This window comes from Euleptes europaea, chromosome 5 (genome assembly GCF_029931775.1).
Source record: "Euleptes europaea isolate rEulEur1 chromosome 5, rEulEur1.hap1, whole genome shotgun sequence".
Lineage (NCBI taxonomy): Eukaryota > Metazoa > Chordata > Lepidosauria > Squamata > Sphaerodactylidae > Euleptes > Euleptes europaea.
The window spans coordinates 74,818,702-74,833,804 of NC_079316.1; the positions used below are offsets into that span (position 1 = coordinate 74,818,702).

At 41.6% G+C, this 15,103-nt stretch overlaps 1 protein-coding gene across 1 annotated transcript in view; it reads left to right on the top strand.

The window, feature by feature from the left end:
• Positions 1-15,103, top strand: part of MGMT (O-6-methylguanine-DNA methyltransferase) — an 85,758-nt gene that overhangs the window by 18,085 nt on the left and 52,570 nt on the right. The window contains exon 2 of the mRNA XM_056849720.1: positions 6,284-6,444. Coding sequence (XP_056705698.1) covers positions 6,284-6,444 — 161 coding nt within the window. The remainder of the gene's footprint in view (positions 1-6,283; positions 6,445-15,103) is intronic.

Genomic DNA, 15,103 nt, shown 5'->3' on the forward strand with positions numbered 1-15,103 from the left:
CAGCAAAAAGAGTTTATTTAGAGACAAAGAAGTAGGCCAGTGGAAATTTGAATAAATACAGATCTAACTGGACTCAGCTAAAAGCAAAAGCAAATAAAAGAATGAAAACATCAGATGAGCTATAATATTTAATAATATAATATAAAATACCTTTTTGGTCACAGATTTAACCACAGGGTCTATCCTTCCGCTGCCAGTGTGGCCAGAGAAAGAACAACAAGCTAATAGCTTGGGGTCTTTCTTTGAATTTTAGAGTCCAGTTCTCCCATTGGCTGATTTCCAGGAGAAAACTGGTTTGTGGGGGTGCCTCTTGCCCCTCATCTAGGGCCAAGTGCTTTTCCATGGCCAATGTAGAGGTACAGGGGTCAGTTAAGAGGTTGTTCAAGCAAGCTGACTGAGGCTGTATTTCTGCTGCCATTCCAGGTTTTAGGCTATCTATGCCTTTTTTTTTCACCTGATGGGGCATCCACTTACCCAATCTTTTTGCCAGGTGGTCCCCTCCTGGGATGTGATGATACAAACATAGAGTTCCATTTCACGTGCAGAGGGAAGGGATTTTGGTGGAGGGGTAGCTGAATGCACTGTCATGGTAAGGTGCTACAACTTCAAATTCAATAGTTTGAATGCTTTGGGATTTTGTCTTATTAATAAGGGTTCTTTCTACATAGCACTTCTCTAGTGGCCAGACGTGGCTTGAAGACAGCTAACCTGGTTGTCATCCTTTCTGCCGTCTGTGAGAACTGTTCATGCTGAAATACAAGTTACCTGACTTAAGTGATGTGTCAATATTTCTCTTTGTTATTGGTCTAGCAATTTCAGTATTTTACATTTATGAATAATGGAGATCGGTTTTTCTAGAGAGAAGCTATCAAGATCGTACTTCATTGTGCTGCAACTGTACAATTGATTTTACATTTGCAGTTGGTTATTTAACGTGTCTGTATGAACTACTGTGTGTGTGATTTCCTAGTATGCTCTCTAATGCATTAGGACTTATTCATGTGCCTCAGTCTTTGGCAGGCTTTGCTATTAAATACGGCAGTCTTGCCTGAATTTGTATTGAGATGGGATTGGAGCCTTTGATATAGTACCGTATATACTCGCGTATAAGCCGAGTTTTTTAGCCCCAAAAAAGGGCTGAAAAAGCCGGCCTCGGCTTATACGTGGGTCAATACGGTAGGGGAGGGGAGGGGGGAGCAGGGAGGAGGGAGGGGGCAACTTACCGCCGCCGCCACCGCTGCCGGGCCCATGCGTCTTCCCCTGGCCAGGAGCGCCCTGTGAGGGCCTCCTGCGGCCGCTGCGAGGCCGCCGCCGCCGGGCTCGCCTGGCTCCTCCCGCCCTGGAAGGGCCGGGGGAAGTCTGCTGTCAGGCGTGCCTGGCTCCCCCCGCCCTGGAAGGGCCGGGGGAAGTCTGCTGTCAGGCGTGCCTGGCTCCCCCCGCCCTGGAAGGGCCGGGGGAAGCCTGCTGCCGGGCGCGCCTGGCTCCCCCAGCCCTGGAAGGGCCGGGGGAAGCCTGCTGCGGCTGCTGCCGCCGGGCGCGCCTGGCTCCTCCCGCCCTGGAAGGGCCGGGGGAAGCCTGCTGCCGGGCGCACCTGGCTCCCCCCGCCCTGGAAGGGCCGGAGGAAGCCTGCTGCGGCCGCTGCAAGGCCGTGCGGCCGCTGCCGCCAGGTGCGCCCGGCTCCCCCCGCCCTGGAAGCCTCCTGCGGGGGGCCCGCCGCCACCACCACTGCCTTTGCTGGGAGCCCTGTCAGGTAAGCCTGCGGGGGGGGAGGGGTTATAAGCTGACCCTCGGCTTATACGCGGGTGCCTAATTTTTCCCCATTTTGGGGGAGAAATTAGGCACCTCGGCTTATACGCGGGTCGGCTTATACATGGGTATATACGGTAAGTATAGCCAGGAGAGAGCTTTCTGGACCCATCCTAATGTACTGATCTGTCTTTGAAACTTTGAGCTCTGAAGTTTACCTTAGCACAAGTTTCTTTTTTTTTTAAAGAGAATTTATTAAGAGAAAAAATGAGAATATAACAATAAAAGAAAATAGAAATATAACATTACTAAAATACTCATAATACAAATTCTTGAAAAGAAACTAAAATCGTTCTGCTAATATAACTAAAATACCCATAACAGTGAACCAAGCAATACGCTATTTACCTAAAATCCGCATGATTATTACATCACTACCTCTCTGCAGTTTACACATTGGAGTGTTTTTTCCATCCTTGAAACTGTTAAATTCCAGCGAGCGTCCAGTTCTTCTGTATTTTTGTTGTTATTATAATACGTCAACTTAATCAAAGCATAGGTTTCTTTAACCTTATCAAGCAAATTATTTAAATCAGGGAATTTATTGCTTTTCCAATATCCCACAAGATTTGTTCTAGCACAAGCAATTATTTGGAAAATAATTTAGCACAAGTTTCATCATACAGCTTCATAAGAGTGCAGTGGATCACTTGTCATGTGTAGCTGAAACAATGATACTCCGTGCCTTGAGAGTAGGCTTGCCAACCTCCAGGTGGTTAGCAAACAGAGAAACAGCAACAAACTGCAAACAACAAACAATACTTCTTTATGCTATAAAGCATATAAAGATACAACCAGTATCTGCTGCAATGATAAACAGTAATGGACAATGTCCAAGGTCATATGACAGCCTTCCTCAGGGGCCACTTAAATGGGGCGGTAACATGGCTACTTTGCCAACGCGTAAGCATTGTAATTTACAGCTAGCGTGTAAGCACCTTGTAAACTCTGTGTATTTTTTTCAATTTGTATTAATGCATTTGGATTATTATTTATGCCGATGTACTGCATACTCTTTATCTTGTTTACTTAGTGGCCCCTGAGGAAGGCTGTCATTTTAAGCCGAAACAGAAAAGATACCGGAAATTCTGTAGGATTGTTCCATCACCTTACCTCTTGGAAAAGAAAGAAACGTTCCTAGTTATGCTCTAGGACTTCTCTTTTCGTTGTGGCCAATCTTATGACCTTGGACATTGTCCATTACTGTTTATCATTGCATCAGATACTGGTTGTATCTTTATATGCTTTATAGCATAAAGAAGTATTGTTTGTTGTTTGCAGTTTGTTGCTGTTTCTCTGTTATTATCTGCAGCTAATTATCTGCAGCACGCTAACTTTGGTTTACCAACCACCAGGTGGTGGCTGGAGATCTCCCGCTATTACAACCAATCTCCAGCCAATAGAGATCAGTTCACCTGGAGAAAACGGCTACTTTGGCTATTGGACTCTATGGCATTGAAGCCCCTCCCCTCTCCAAAACCTGCTCTCCTCAGGCTCCGCCCTCAAAAATCTCCAGGTATTTCTCAACCCGGAGCTGGCAACCCTACTTGGGAGCCACGTATGGCTCTTTGACATGCAATGTGTGGCTTTTCTAATAACTTTTCTAATAATAATAATTCCTTACAGCTCTTACCCTATGTTCCAGGAAAGTGGGCAATTTCTTTAGAAATTAGAATAATGTCATCATTAGTATGGCCCCAAGATGACATTGTTTTATACTTAAAATGCAACACAACTCACCCATGTCGATTATACCAAGATTGTACAGATGTAGGAGTTGTGTGTGTGAGACTGGATCAACATATGTTACTGAATAAAGTAGTGGAATGGGGCATATCACTGATGAATGCTAGCCTATAAAACAGACTCCCAGTGGTGGGGAAAGACAACCCTAGATGTTCAGAGGTACTCTGGTAATTAAGAGTGTTAACTTCAATCGTATTGTTTGTGCATGTTTGGGGTGACACACAGGGCATACATCAATCATGTGGCTCTTTTGGTTGATGGGAATTTCAGCCCCCCAGAAAGAGTCCTTCAACTGGGAATAATGGACCCAACCATTTTTGGAATTCTAAAAAACTAAAAAAAAAACCCCAGAATTCCTTAATTATATGGGGGACCCTAATATTCCAAAATACTGATGTGGAACCTGTTCGTGAAATCTGAATCTGAAAAATTCTGAATTTGTGTGTGTGTGTGTGTGTGTGAACATCCCTAGTAGGGGTGCTGAGAAGGCTGGGTTTTCCAGTGGTGCCCAGAGCTGATCATTTTTGAGAAACATTGCATTATATCTTAGTACCTATGTTCTCAAAAATGGAATATTGAAAACCCATACATTTAATAATGTTCCAGGTAAGACTAAAGTCACTTCTTTCATTTGTAACTTAATTCTTTGTGATCTTTGCATAGGAAGAAGGGTTGGTATTGCACATTAAAATTTGTGTGTTGTCAGTACTCAACTGCAAGTAAAGACAAAGTGGACAGAAAAAAATCACATTTAAGTCTGGCACTGCTAATGTTGGAAAACATTCAGTGATTATTTTTTATACACATTTATGAACTGAGGGAACTTTTCAAGAGCTGGTGTCACTTCTACATTAGGAAACTGGAATGAACATTCCCTCCCTTCCCCCCTCCCCCAAAAGTGAATTTGGCTACACGCTAGCCCTGAATCTGAGCTTGTGTTTTCTGTGAGTGCAACTTGTATGCTACTACCATCAAGGATGATATTGTGATACCACAGTTGTCTAGAACCCAAAATGGAGCAACTCCCTTGCTTGTGCTGATAGGAATTGTGTTGAAATTGTTTGTGCTGAAGGTTGGCTCTTTTCCTTTTTTTTTTTTTTTTTTCCGCTGTAGCAGCAGTTCAGATGATTGGCATGTGAAGATTATCTTTTGCTATTTGGCTAATGCCCTGTATGGTCACTGCTAAACAGGCAAGAAGGGTTGGGGGGGGGTTGTTGTGGTTGTTATTTTTAAGATTTTAGTACAACAAGACAAGAAGTCATTATTTGGATGTCCTGCCCACTGGGGAAAGTCCTAAGAATTTTTGAACAACCTTACGCTGCAGCTTGATAATGATTTGGATTTATGGATTCTAGTATAGAAGGCCCCCACTGTCATATCCCCTGTTATCGTGAATACTGTCTCTTCATACTTATTTTAATGAAAGTGAAAAGGATTATGAATAGTTCAAGACTTTGTATTAAAGAGGAGGAAAAGCACACAAATAGGAATAGTAAACTCAAGTATATATTTTTTGGTCTGGAGCCTGAATACTTTTGATCTATAGCTACATATTTCACAAAATTCCTATTTGTATGAAAATAATATATGTTTCCTTTAGAATAAAAATTACCTGTATAACAACTATGAATAAGTGGGTATTCCTAGGAAAACGTTGGAGTGGAGTTTTATAGCAGAAATGAGTTTGGGGTAAATATATCAAGTTTAAGTTACATTTTAGAGTTATAAAAATATGCCCCCCCCCCTTAAGAATGGGCAGATGCTCTAAATGGCTGCATCTTAATTAATTCATAGGGTGAAAATACAGAAGAATATGATCTCCTTAGTTTTATATCCACAATGAGAACAGTAGTAATACAGGACAAATGACTGGGAAACCCCAAAACAGAGAAGTAAGTCCAAGGGAATATTGAGCTACGTTTGAGATGTCACTGAAAGAGATAGAGAAGAAATGATCTTCATTAGGGCCTTAAACTTAAAAGGCTTTCATATGAAATAGTGATGCTGAAAATGTTTTAAACACTTGTATTTTTATATTTTCAGGAGCCATCTACATAGGGTCAAGCTGTGCTAAGTTATTAGTGAGAAATACTTCTGTAGGCTTCTGTGGCATTTTCAGTCAACTGTAGTCTGTTTTTCTCCGCTGGAGACAAAAGTCCTGAAGTTTGCTTCTCATTTTGTTCATCTCCTACTTAATGGTTGCACTTTTCTCACCACCTGTGTGTCTCTCACTTAAGCAGTCATACCTTCCCCGTGTGAAGTTTAATTTGCTTGCCTAGTTGCTGTAGAAAATGCTGTTCTTAGTAATCATGATTAACACTTTTATTCAGAAGTGTTTACTGGGCCAAAGAGGAGGAAAGTTGTTTTACAGTTGAACAAAAAAGACCTCTAAAATGTCTGAAGCTTGAAATTATTATTACGGGTATCAACAAAGAGTTACAGATTTTTCGTGTCTGTTGGGGTTGAAAGATCTAACACATAAGTAAGAATTACCTGGACCTCTCAGCCTATCTGGAAACTTAGCTGCTCTGTTGCAGTTCCTGTTTTTAAGCTAATTCTCATTTATCCAAACATAGCATTTTTCTTCCTTTTTTGCATGTTGTAGTGGAGTAATTAACTATATATAAGGTTCTTTAGCGAGTATTCCATTAGGTTGTTTTGAAGCATTCTTTAAAAATCCTGTTGCTGTTAGGGTATGAAACTCATTAAAGTAATGTTATCACTCTTCCAGCACTACGAAGTCCTCGGTTTCTTGTGAAGTGCGGGAAGCCCCAGAGGAAATGACAGAGCCACTGAAACAGTGTGCAGCCTGGCTTCAGGCCTATTTCTGCGAGCCCTGGACAACAGAGAAACTGCCAATGCCTCCTTTCCACCATCCACTTTTGGAACAAGGTTTGTACATCTTTCTATACCACCCTTCCTCCAAAGGGCTCGGGCTGGTGTGTGTAGTTTGCCCTTCCCTTTCTATCCTTACCGTTCTGTGGGGTAGGTTAGGCTGAGAGAGTGAGTGTGACTGGACCAAGGTCACCCAGTAGGCTTCCTGGCAGAATGGGAACGAGGGTCTTCCAAATCCTACAGTCAGATTCTAACCCAGTGATACTCCGTGACTCAGGAGCCAAGTGTGGCTCGTTGAGATGCCACCTGTGGCTCTTCTGAGCACTGTTCCCGGCGGCACCTACCCTATATTTAAGGAAAATTGGCAGGTTCTTTAGAAACTGGAATAATTTCATCATTATTATGAGCCCCAAATAAAATTGTATTTTAAAATGCAACACAAATTGTCCATGATGATTATATAATGGTTGTGCAGATATAAGGGTTTTGTTAGGGTTGCCAGGTCCTCAGGCAGAGCCTGAGAAAGGCAGGGTTTGGGGAGGGGAGGGACTTCAATGTCATAGAGTCCAATTGCCAAAGTGGCCTTTTTCTCCAGGTGAACTGATCTCTATCGGCTGGAGATCAGTTGTAATAGCAGGAGATCTTCAGCTAGTACCTGGAGGTTGGCAACCCTAGGTTTTGTACATGAGGCTAGATCAACATATGTAACTGAATGAGGTGATGGAGTGGGGAGTACCACTATTGAATGCTGACTCATAAAACAAAACTCCCAATAGTGAGGAAAGACAACCTGACATGCTCAAAGGTACTCTGGTAATTAAAAGGGTTATAGTATGATTATATGTTGTCAGTTTTGCATGTTTGGGGTGGTGTGAAGAGTATACAGTAGTTAAGAGGCTCTTTCGGTTGATGATAATTGTGAATGTGGCTCTCCGGGATCTGCAGAGTGAGTATCGCTGCTCTAAGCACAATACCCCACCAGCTAGTATTCTAGTAGCGTCACATGTAGTATGAATGCCCTTTTGACATTGTTACAGCCACATGAGAGTCACTTATACACAAGCAGCTCCTACATGACTGGGGACTGTTTAAATGACTCAAGCTGGCAGGGACTGATGACTCTTTCCCTTTCCCAATGGTGTCAGTTCCCCGGGTAGGGGGACCCACAAGGGTCGAGTCATATAAACATTCTCCTGATCTTGTGGGAGCTGCTCACAGATAAGTGGTTCCCACACAGCTGGAAGAACATCTAAAGGGCTCTTTATATAACATCTTAAATGTGTTTCAACTCTGTCAGTGATCACAGAGATCACAATTTAATTGGCTACACCAGCAACAAGACATTTCACAGTGCCTGAAAAAGGCAGCATGTAATAGAGTAGCATACTTATAAGTAGTAGGGGTCCTGAATACTGAAGTGATCTTGTTAATTTTGCCAGAGACTACCACTGTTTTTTGCTAAACAGGTAATGTTAAACTGAAACTCTGCATAAATGGTTCACATAGTTTGGACATGATAGCTCACAGCCCTACTTTAGAAGCTTCTCTACAGTTTTAGAAGACTTTATACAATTCAGGTGTCCGATATGTGGTTCATTGTGGTTAAGAGACTTGATAGGGGTGGGGGGTAACTGGAAATGAATTGATTGCAATATCTGACCAAGCCTGATATTTGTCTGTCAATGGTGGGAGGACATATGGACCTAATATTAATGTTTCAATATGATTTACTTTCCTTGTGCAGTTTCTGAGACACAGTTAGCTTGGTTTGCAGACTATAGTCAAGAACAATGGTTCCCAAACTGTGCTACATGGTGCATTTGGTGCTCTGAGAAACATCTCCTAGTGCTCTGTGAAGAGATTGGAAAGAAAAATACTACTGTCATTTGTTTTATATATAGGTGCTAGGTGAAAATTAGTGCTCCGTGACAAATTTCTCTCTTGAAAAGTGTTCCATGACTCAAAACGTTTGGGAACCACTGGTCAAGAATAAGGTAATCTGATTCTATACCAGGTATCAGGAACTTGTGTAGCTGGTGAGTGAGAGACTGATCTATGAACTGAGAAATCCCACTCAAAATCTTGCCTCTTCCATGAATCTAAGCCACTCTTCCCAGCCATGGGTTCCCACATTGCAATACAGAGATAATAATGTTCACGTACTTTACAGTGTTGTTGTGAGGAAAGACTACAAAATAGTGGATGTGAAGTCTTTTGAAAACTTGAAAGCACTATGCGAATGTAAGTATTATTATGAGAAGGGGCTTTATATTGGCTTTTTCTGTTTGTTGGAATGTAGAGGTCAAGTGAAGGAAATAAAGAGGTAAATTAGTGTGTGCATGAACCGCTGCTGTCACTGAAAGGGGGGGTCACGAGAATCCCTATCAAATGGGATGCAAAATGTTTGTTCCTACCTGATATTGTGTAAATGTTTCCATTATGCAGGTGTAGCAAGTAGGTTTCCTACACCCATTGTACCTCTGTACAACAAGCTAGTTGCAAAGTGGGGTTTTAATTGCACCATTCCATGTAAAACTACATGGCATCGCCAATCAAATAATGGCCAGAGTTTGCTGCCGGGTAATACATGTTACCGCTAGTGATAATTTCTTTCCAGTGAGATACTGCCTCAAATTATACGGCAGTGTGGGTGACGCATGGAACAAACAGAAAAGCAATGGAGTGCTATTTGCAGGATTGAGAGCTTGGCTACAGTTAGATAAGAGCAGTACCATAAGGAAAGGTTCAGCCCCAAACAGGCAAAGAGAACCTGCTATCTGAGAAGAAATGTAAATCTGTTTTAACACAAGGAATGGATGAGCTGATACGCTGAATTAAATGACGAATGGACCAATCCTGAAATCAGTGTTGCTGTCAGTGAATTTATAGGCCTAGCCTACTGAAAAATATCCTACGGCCCTCTCCCTCAGTAAAATGAGAGCAGTACGTTTTCAAACCAGCTGGTTTGTTAAAGAAATGAAAAGAAAATTGGGTATCCAAAAAAGGCTTCTCTCTCTGCCTGTGACTAATAGCAGCCCTCAGGCCATACTGTTACTCTAGCATGCAGCAGTCACCTCCGAATTAGACCCTTTGGAGGTGTATGTTTTTCTTGGCTACGTTGTTCATTTAGGTCACAGTGCCAAAGGTACATAAGCCTCTAATTTAGAGAAAATGTTCCTTGCTGTGCCTTAATTTAAATCCCCTGTGTCATGTTGTCCACTAGGACTATTATCAACATCCATTTGGGGCTCGGCTAGCTTTATTTTATTTTTATTTTTTTGCGTTGAACTTTGCTTTTATCTCTGCACCCACTCCACCGACACATGGTTAGTATGGAATTAAAAAAAAAGAAGGATGTGCCCACTTAATAATGTAGAACTACATATATGTCCAGGAGTGGTCTGGGGAAAAATTCTAGGATGGCCGGATTCTTATTCTTCACTTGCGTTTTCTCAAAAGCTGACCTTCTACCACTGTCCTGATTAGGCAGACATATAGCATACAAATCTTGTAAATAAGTAATAATGAATTATCAGATTGAATGGAAGCCCTCATTGAGACCAAGTATTTGACACCAAGCACATATTTAACAGGACAGTGGAACAATTAAGGTAAGCACACCTGCTATTGCCTCAGCCCTGGCTAGGGTATTTTTGATCTATTCTACACTCATAGATAGGGTTGCCAGGTCCCTCTTAGCCACTGGCGGGAGTATTTTTGGGCAGAGCCTGAGGAGGGCAGGGTTTGGGAAGGGACTTCAATGCCCTAAAGTCCAATTGCCAAATAGGCCATTTTCTCCAGGGGAACTGATCTCTGTTGGCTGGAAATCAGTTGTAATAGCAGGAGATCTAGTGCTAGTACCTGGGGGTTTATTTATTTACTTATTTAAAAGCATTACTGCATCAATATAAAAATCTAAATTTAAAATAATAAAATCCTAATTAAAACTTAACGCACAAAATTTCAAATGGTGCCTAACCACACTCATATTGCTGAATATTTGCAGCAGGTTACCCCTCCGTTGGCATTGATAATATAACAGAAAGGAGGGTTAATAGGGAGGCCAGCAGATACTACTCATAGAGGAACAACCTGATTTCTGAATTGCAGTGCTTAAGAGTGAATATTAGTTTGTAAAGGCAGTGGTCTCTTCCACACACATCCTCAGCGGTCATTTTCCCATGGCTTCTGTTATGCATGTGGAGAAAATGCTTGTATGGCCCACTGAGCAAAGGAGAAAAAGCAGAGAAGTGGGGAAGTGGATACAAAACATTTTGTGTGTGTGTGTGTGTATTTCCCCCCGAACCAGCTGACAGTCAGTTGCCGTTTATAACACTTTTGTGTTTGACATACTCCCCTCTTCAGAAGCTGTTGTGATCGCATGTGACTGTTCAGCTGTGCTCTTGCGGGCTCACTGTTTATTGTAAGCATGGCATATATGCCATTAAAGGTTTATGAATGAATGAATGAATTGTAAGCATGGCCTCTGAATTATTTGCCTTGATTTGATTTCTCGACACATTCCAGCAACACCTGCGTGTGTACCTTTTGGAAACGCATCTCCATCTCAAAGTTAAACGGGAGGAGAGCTGGTTAGTTGAGGTGGCTAAAGGCAATTCAGAATGACAGCAGAGCTCGCAGTAAATGAGCGCAGTAAGCAAGGACAAGCTTTCTCTTTACCTGCTGCATGGTTTCTGTTTGAATGAGGCTTTCTGCAAGCTGGTGGTGGGATTTTTCTTTCCCCGTTGCAACCAACCCCTTTTACCTCTGCATATATGTGATGAGCCACTTATTAGAGAACCATTTTTAATGAAATCCTGTCATGCGAATAATGGGGACGTATAGAGTTGCCAGCTCGGGGTTGCAGAATACCTGGAGATTTTGGGACGGAGCCGAGGAGGGTGGGGTTTGGAAAGGGGAGGGGCTTCAATGCCATAGAGTCCATTGGCCAAAGCGGCCATTTTCTCCAGGTGAATTGACCTCTGTCGGCTGGAGGTCAGCTGTAATTGAGGGAGATCTCCAGCCACCACCTGGAGGTTGGCAACCTTAGGGATGGACCTTTTATCCCCCTATGAATTTTCCCCTGCTAGGCAGTCCCATTTCCCCTCCAACTAAAGGCAGCATATATTGAATGGTACTCCATTTGGCAGCTAGAAAGTGGCAGGGGAAAGACGTTGTTGCATAGTGTTTTCCATGAGCCAAATGATGGCAAAACCTCTCTAAGCTAAAAAAAAAACCTTTTTTTTCTGCCGAGAAAGAAAGTTAATGGAATCTTGATGCACTCTTCTATTCCATGTCACCTGGAATTGGAGTTGTATTGTGTCTTACTGTTCAGAAGTTCGCAAAATTAGCCACTTTGTCACAAAGCAACACGGGGAAAATACCTCTGTGTTCTGTTTGTAACCCTGTTTTGAAAGCACACTTTCCCATAAAAATGGAATGCCAGGGGTCAAGTGTTCCTTAGATCTTGGCTTTATTTTTACTGTTGAAACTCCGAAAGTGGAATAGCTTGTAAGTATTCTGAAGATGCTGGGCCTACAGCTCAGTTTGCATCTTGTGTGGCAAACTTATCCTGAACCTTTTGTTTTACAATTTTAGTTTCAAGCAACGTTCAAAGGTAATGTTAAAGTTGAAGACAAAGTCTTCGCACAATGTTAGCAAGAACCTTTCATATATTTAAAACTATTTGTTTTTAATAATAATGAAAAGTCATTGCTAAAAAAATTTTTTTTTAAGCATTTAGAATATTAGGATGTGTATAGGCTAGGGTTGCCAGGTCCCTCTTCGCCACTGGCGGGAGGTTTTTGGGGTGGAGCCAGAGGAGGGCAGGTTTTGGGGAGTGGGGGGATTTCAGTGCCATAAAGTCCAATTGCCAAAGCGGCCATTTTCTCCAGGGGAACTGATCTCTATCGGCTGGAGATCAGTTGTAATAGCAGGAGACCTCCAGCTAGTACCTGGAGGTTAGCAACCGTAGTACAGGCTATTATATTTCCATTCTTCGCTTTAAATTGAATTTTAAAATTAATTTGAGTTTCATGAGAAATAGCCTGGTGACGCTGGAAGATTTTAAACCTTCAGATGCCGTTTTATTGATTGTGATGTGGTAGCACCTCTGTACTTAAAGAAAGCGGGAACAGCTGGTGAAAAAATGTAATTTTTTTCAGCCTTAGAGGCCTGAAAAAATGTAATTTTTTTTTTTCAGGCTTAGAGGCCAGTGAACTACTTTTCAGGGGCCGTGGAAATCTTGGTCTATTGCTTTCCATAGCTACCTGTGGGAAAAAAGTGAAGGAGGGGTACCAAAAGGATTGATCAAAAGAGCAGGAAGAGATAGAAGACACCCATGTATTCAAAGACACCCGTCAGACTGTCAGATGTCTCAAATCAATACATAGAGGTCACTGCATGGCAAGCATGAACAGTTTACATAGCAGGAAGCTGATGCTACTGTACATCTCAGTGATTTGGAATGGGAAGAGTAAAAGGGGGGCCCTTGACATAGGGAGGAGTAGCAGGAAACATGGAAGCTGGTGTTGACCCATGATTTAGTTGCAAAGAGAGTTCTTTAAGAACATGTATGAAAAACTTACAACTATTACTTAAAGCTTGATCAAAAGCTTTTCATTTCTGGAACAGAACAGCTCTAGTACAAGCAGTTAGATTGACCGCATCCCTAATGCTGGAAGATGAGCAGTTTTGCTATCTTTTGACCTCTCCATTTTGCTTCAGCGTTGTCCTTTTAGGAATGGCTTCTGCTGAAATAATCCACCATGTTTTTTTATTACAGCACCTAGATGGGGGGGGGGGAATTGCACTGTGCCTAATTTTAGTTTTATGGCCACTGTGAAACCAAAATGTATCAGTTGAGGACACATTCAGTCCGTGACAATATTTGGAGCTAAACAGGCCAGTTATCAGTGTCCCCTGTGTAAACACTAGTAAACAGGATGGACTTTGTTTAAGTCAAATCGATTGAAATCACTAGTCAGCATTACTTGATTTAAATCATGGTTTTCTACATAAAGACTCATTCTTGCTGGTATGTTGTGTTGCCAACCCCCAGGTGGTAGCTGGAGATCTCCTGCTATTACAAATGAACTCCAGGTGACAGAGATCTGATCACCTGGAGAAAATGTCTGCTTTGCAAGGAAACCTCTATGGCTGATTTGGTTATACTATTAGAAATACATAGATAGTTAGGGTTGCCAACTGCCAGGTAGTAGCAGGAGATCTCCTGCTAATTCAACTGATCTCCAGCCTATAGAGATCAGATTGCCTGGAGAAAAATGGCCGCTTTGGCAATTGAACTCTATGGCATTGAAGTCCTTCCCCTCCCCAAACCCCGCCCTCCTCAGGCTCAACCCCAAAAATCTCCCGCCGGTGGCAAAGAGGGACCTGGCAACCCTATAGATAGTTCATCTTGAAATAATTTCATAATTATCTATCTCCAGTTTCATTTTCATCACCAGGGCTTGCATTTCTTTGTTGCAGTGTTTGCATTTTGCATGCATGCCTTACCAGTAGGCAGAGACACATCATTAAAATATTCCCAAAATGGGTCTCTTTTACGGCCTACTACCATTATAGCTTTTCTTCTTCAGGGAGAGAATAATATCATAAATCTCAGGCTATACACACAAAGATCCCAAGACTTGTGGAGTATTCTGCTCAAAAGGTTTCACTTTCATTTTTACTGTCTGCTCCTCCCTCCTCACACTTAGCTCTTTGTGCAGATCTATTCCACTCCAAACAATCTTCTTAGCATTTAAGATGTAAGAGGTTGATTCTGTGTACATAGGTTTGCAAAGGAACAATGGGATTAAGGTATTTTTCTCAACTCTTTATTCTATAACATTTTTACTGTGAAGTGGCATGTTATCGCTGCAGACACAAATTCACAGTTTTGAAAACCACAAAACCAAGCATCTGTGATAATATCTTCTAGATGGAAAAAATTATCCAAAATAATCTTACAGAAACCTCTGGAAGAGCATGACATTGTGAATGGATTAATGGAATTCATTTACAAAAATATTTTTAAACATTACATGAATATACAGGGCGAAAACGCATGGTCACTTTAGCCTCCTTTATTCCCTGTTTCAGCCAGGATTCAGCCAGGATTGAACACATGCATTTTTACCGAATGTGCATTCGATCCTGGCTGAATCGTGGCTGAAACAGGGAATAAACGAGACTAAAGCGACCATGCGTTTTCACCCATAGTCTCATGCTACATAATTAAAAACTAATCCTTATTCCTTGATGAATAACCTTTGGACTATACTGTATCCTAAATAGAAAACTGTCTTTAGATAGATTTTTCCTCAAAAATCATTTTATTCTAAAAAATCCGATTGAAATTAAAAAAATCTGCTTGAAATCAAGAAAATTTGATTTTTTAAATTTAAAAACAACATTGATTTTTTATCAATCCTGCTAGTAAATATGTTGGAACTGGACATATATCAGCATTGTATGGGGAACACCATTGGAAATGTTTTATCCTATTTCTTATTATAGCTCTTTATTTCTTAAGATGTACAGTGTCATCTGCTGTCATCCCACCGCATCACCTCCTACTCTGATCTTCAAGCTTTTTGCCATGCTGCTACCTGTTTCTGCAACAACCCAATTTGGTTTTCTTATGGAAGCCCATTCTCAATGATCCCCCTTCTTTAACAAAAGCATTTCTAGATAGCCTATCTTCATTATATGT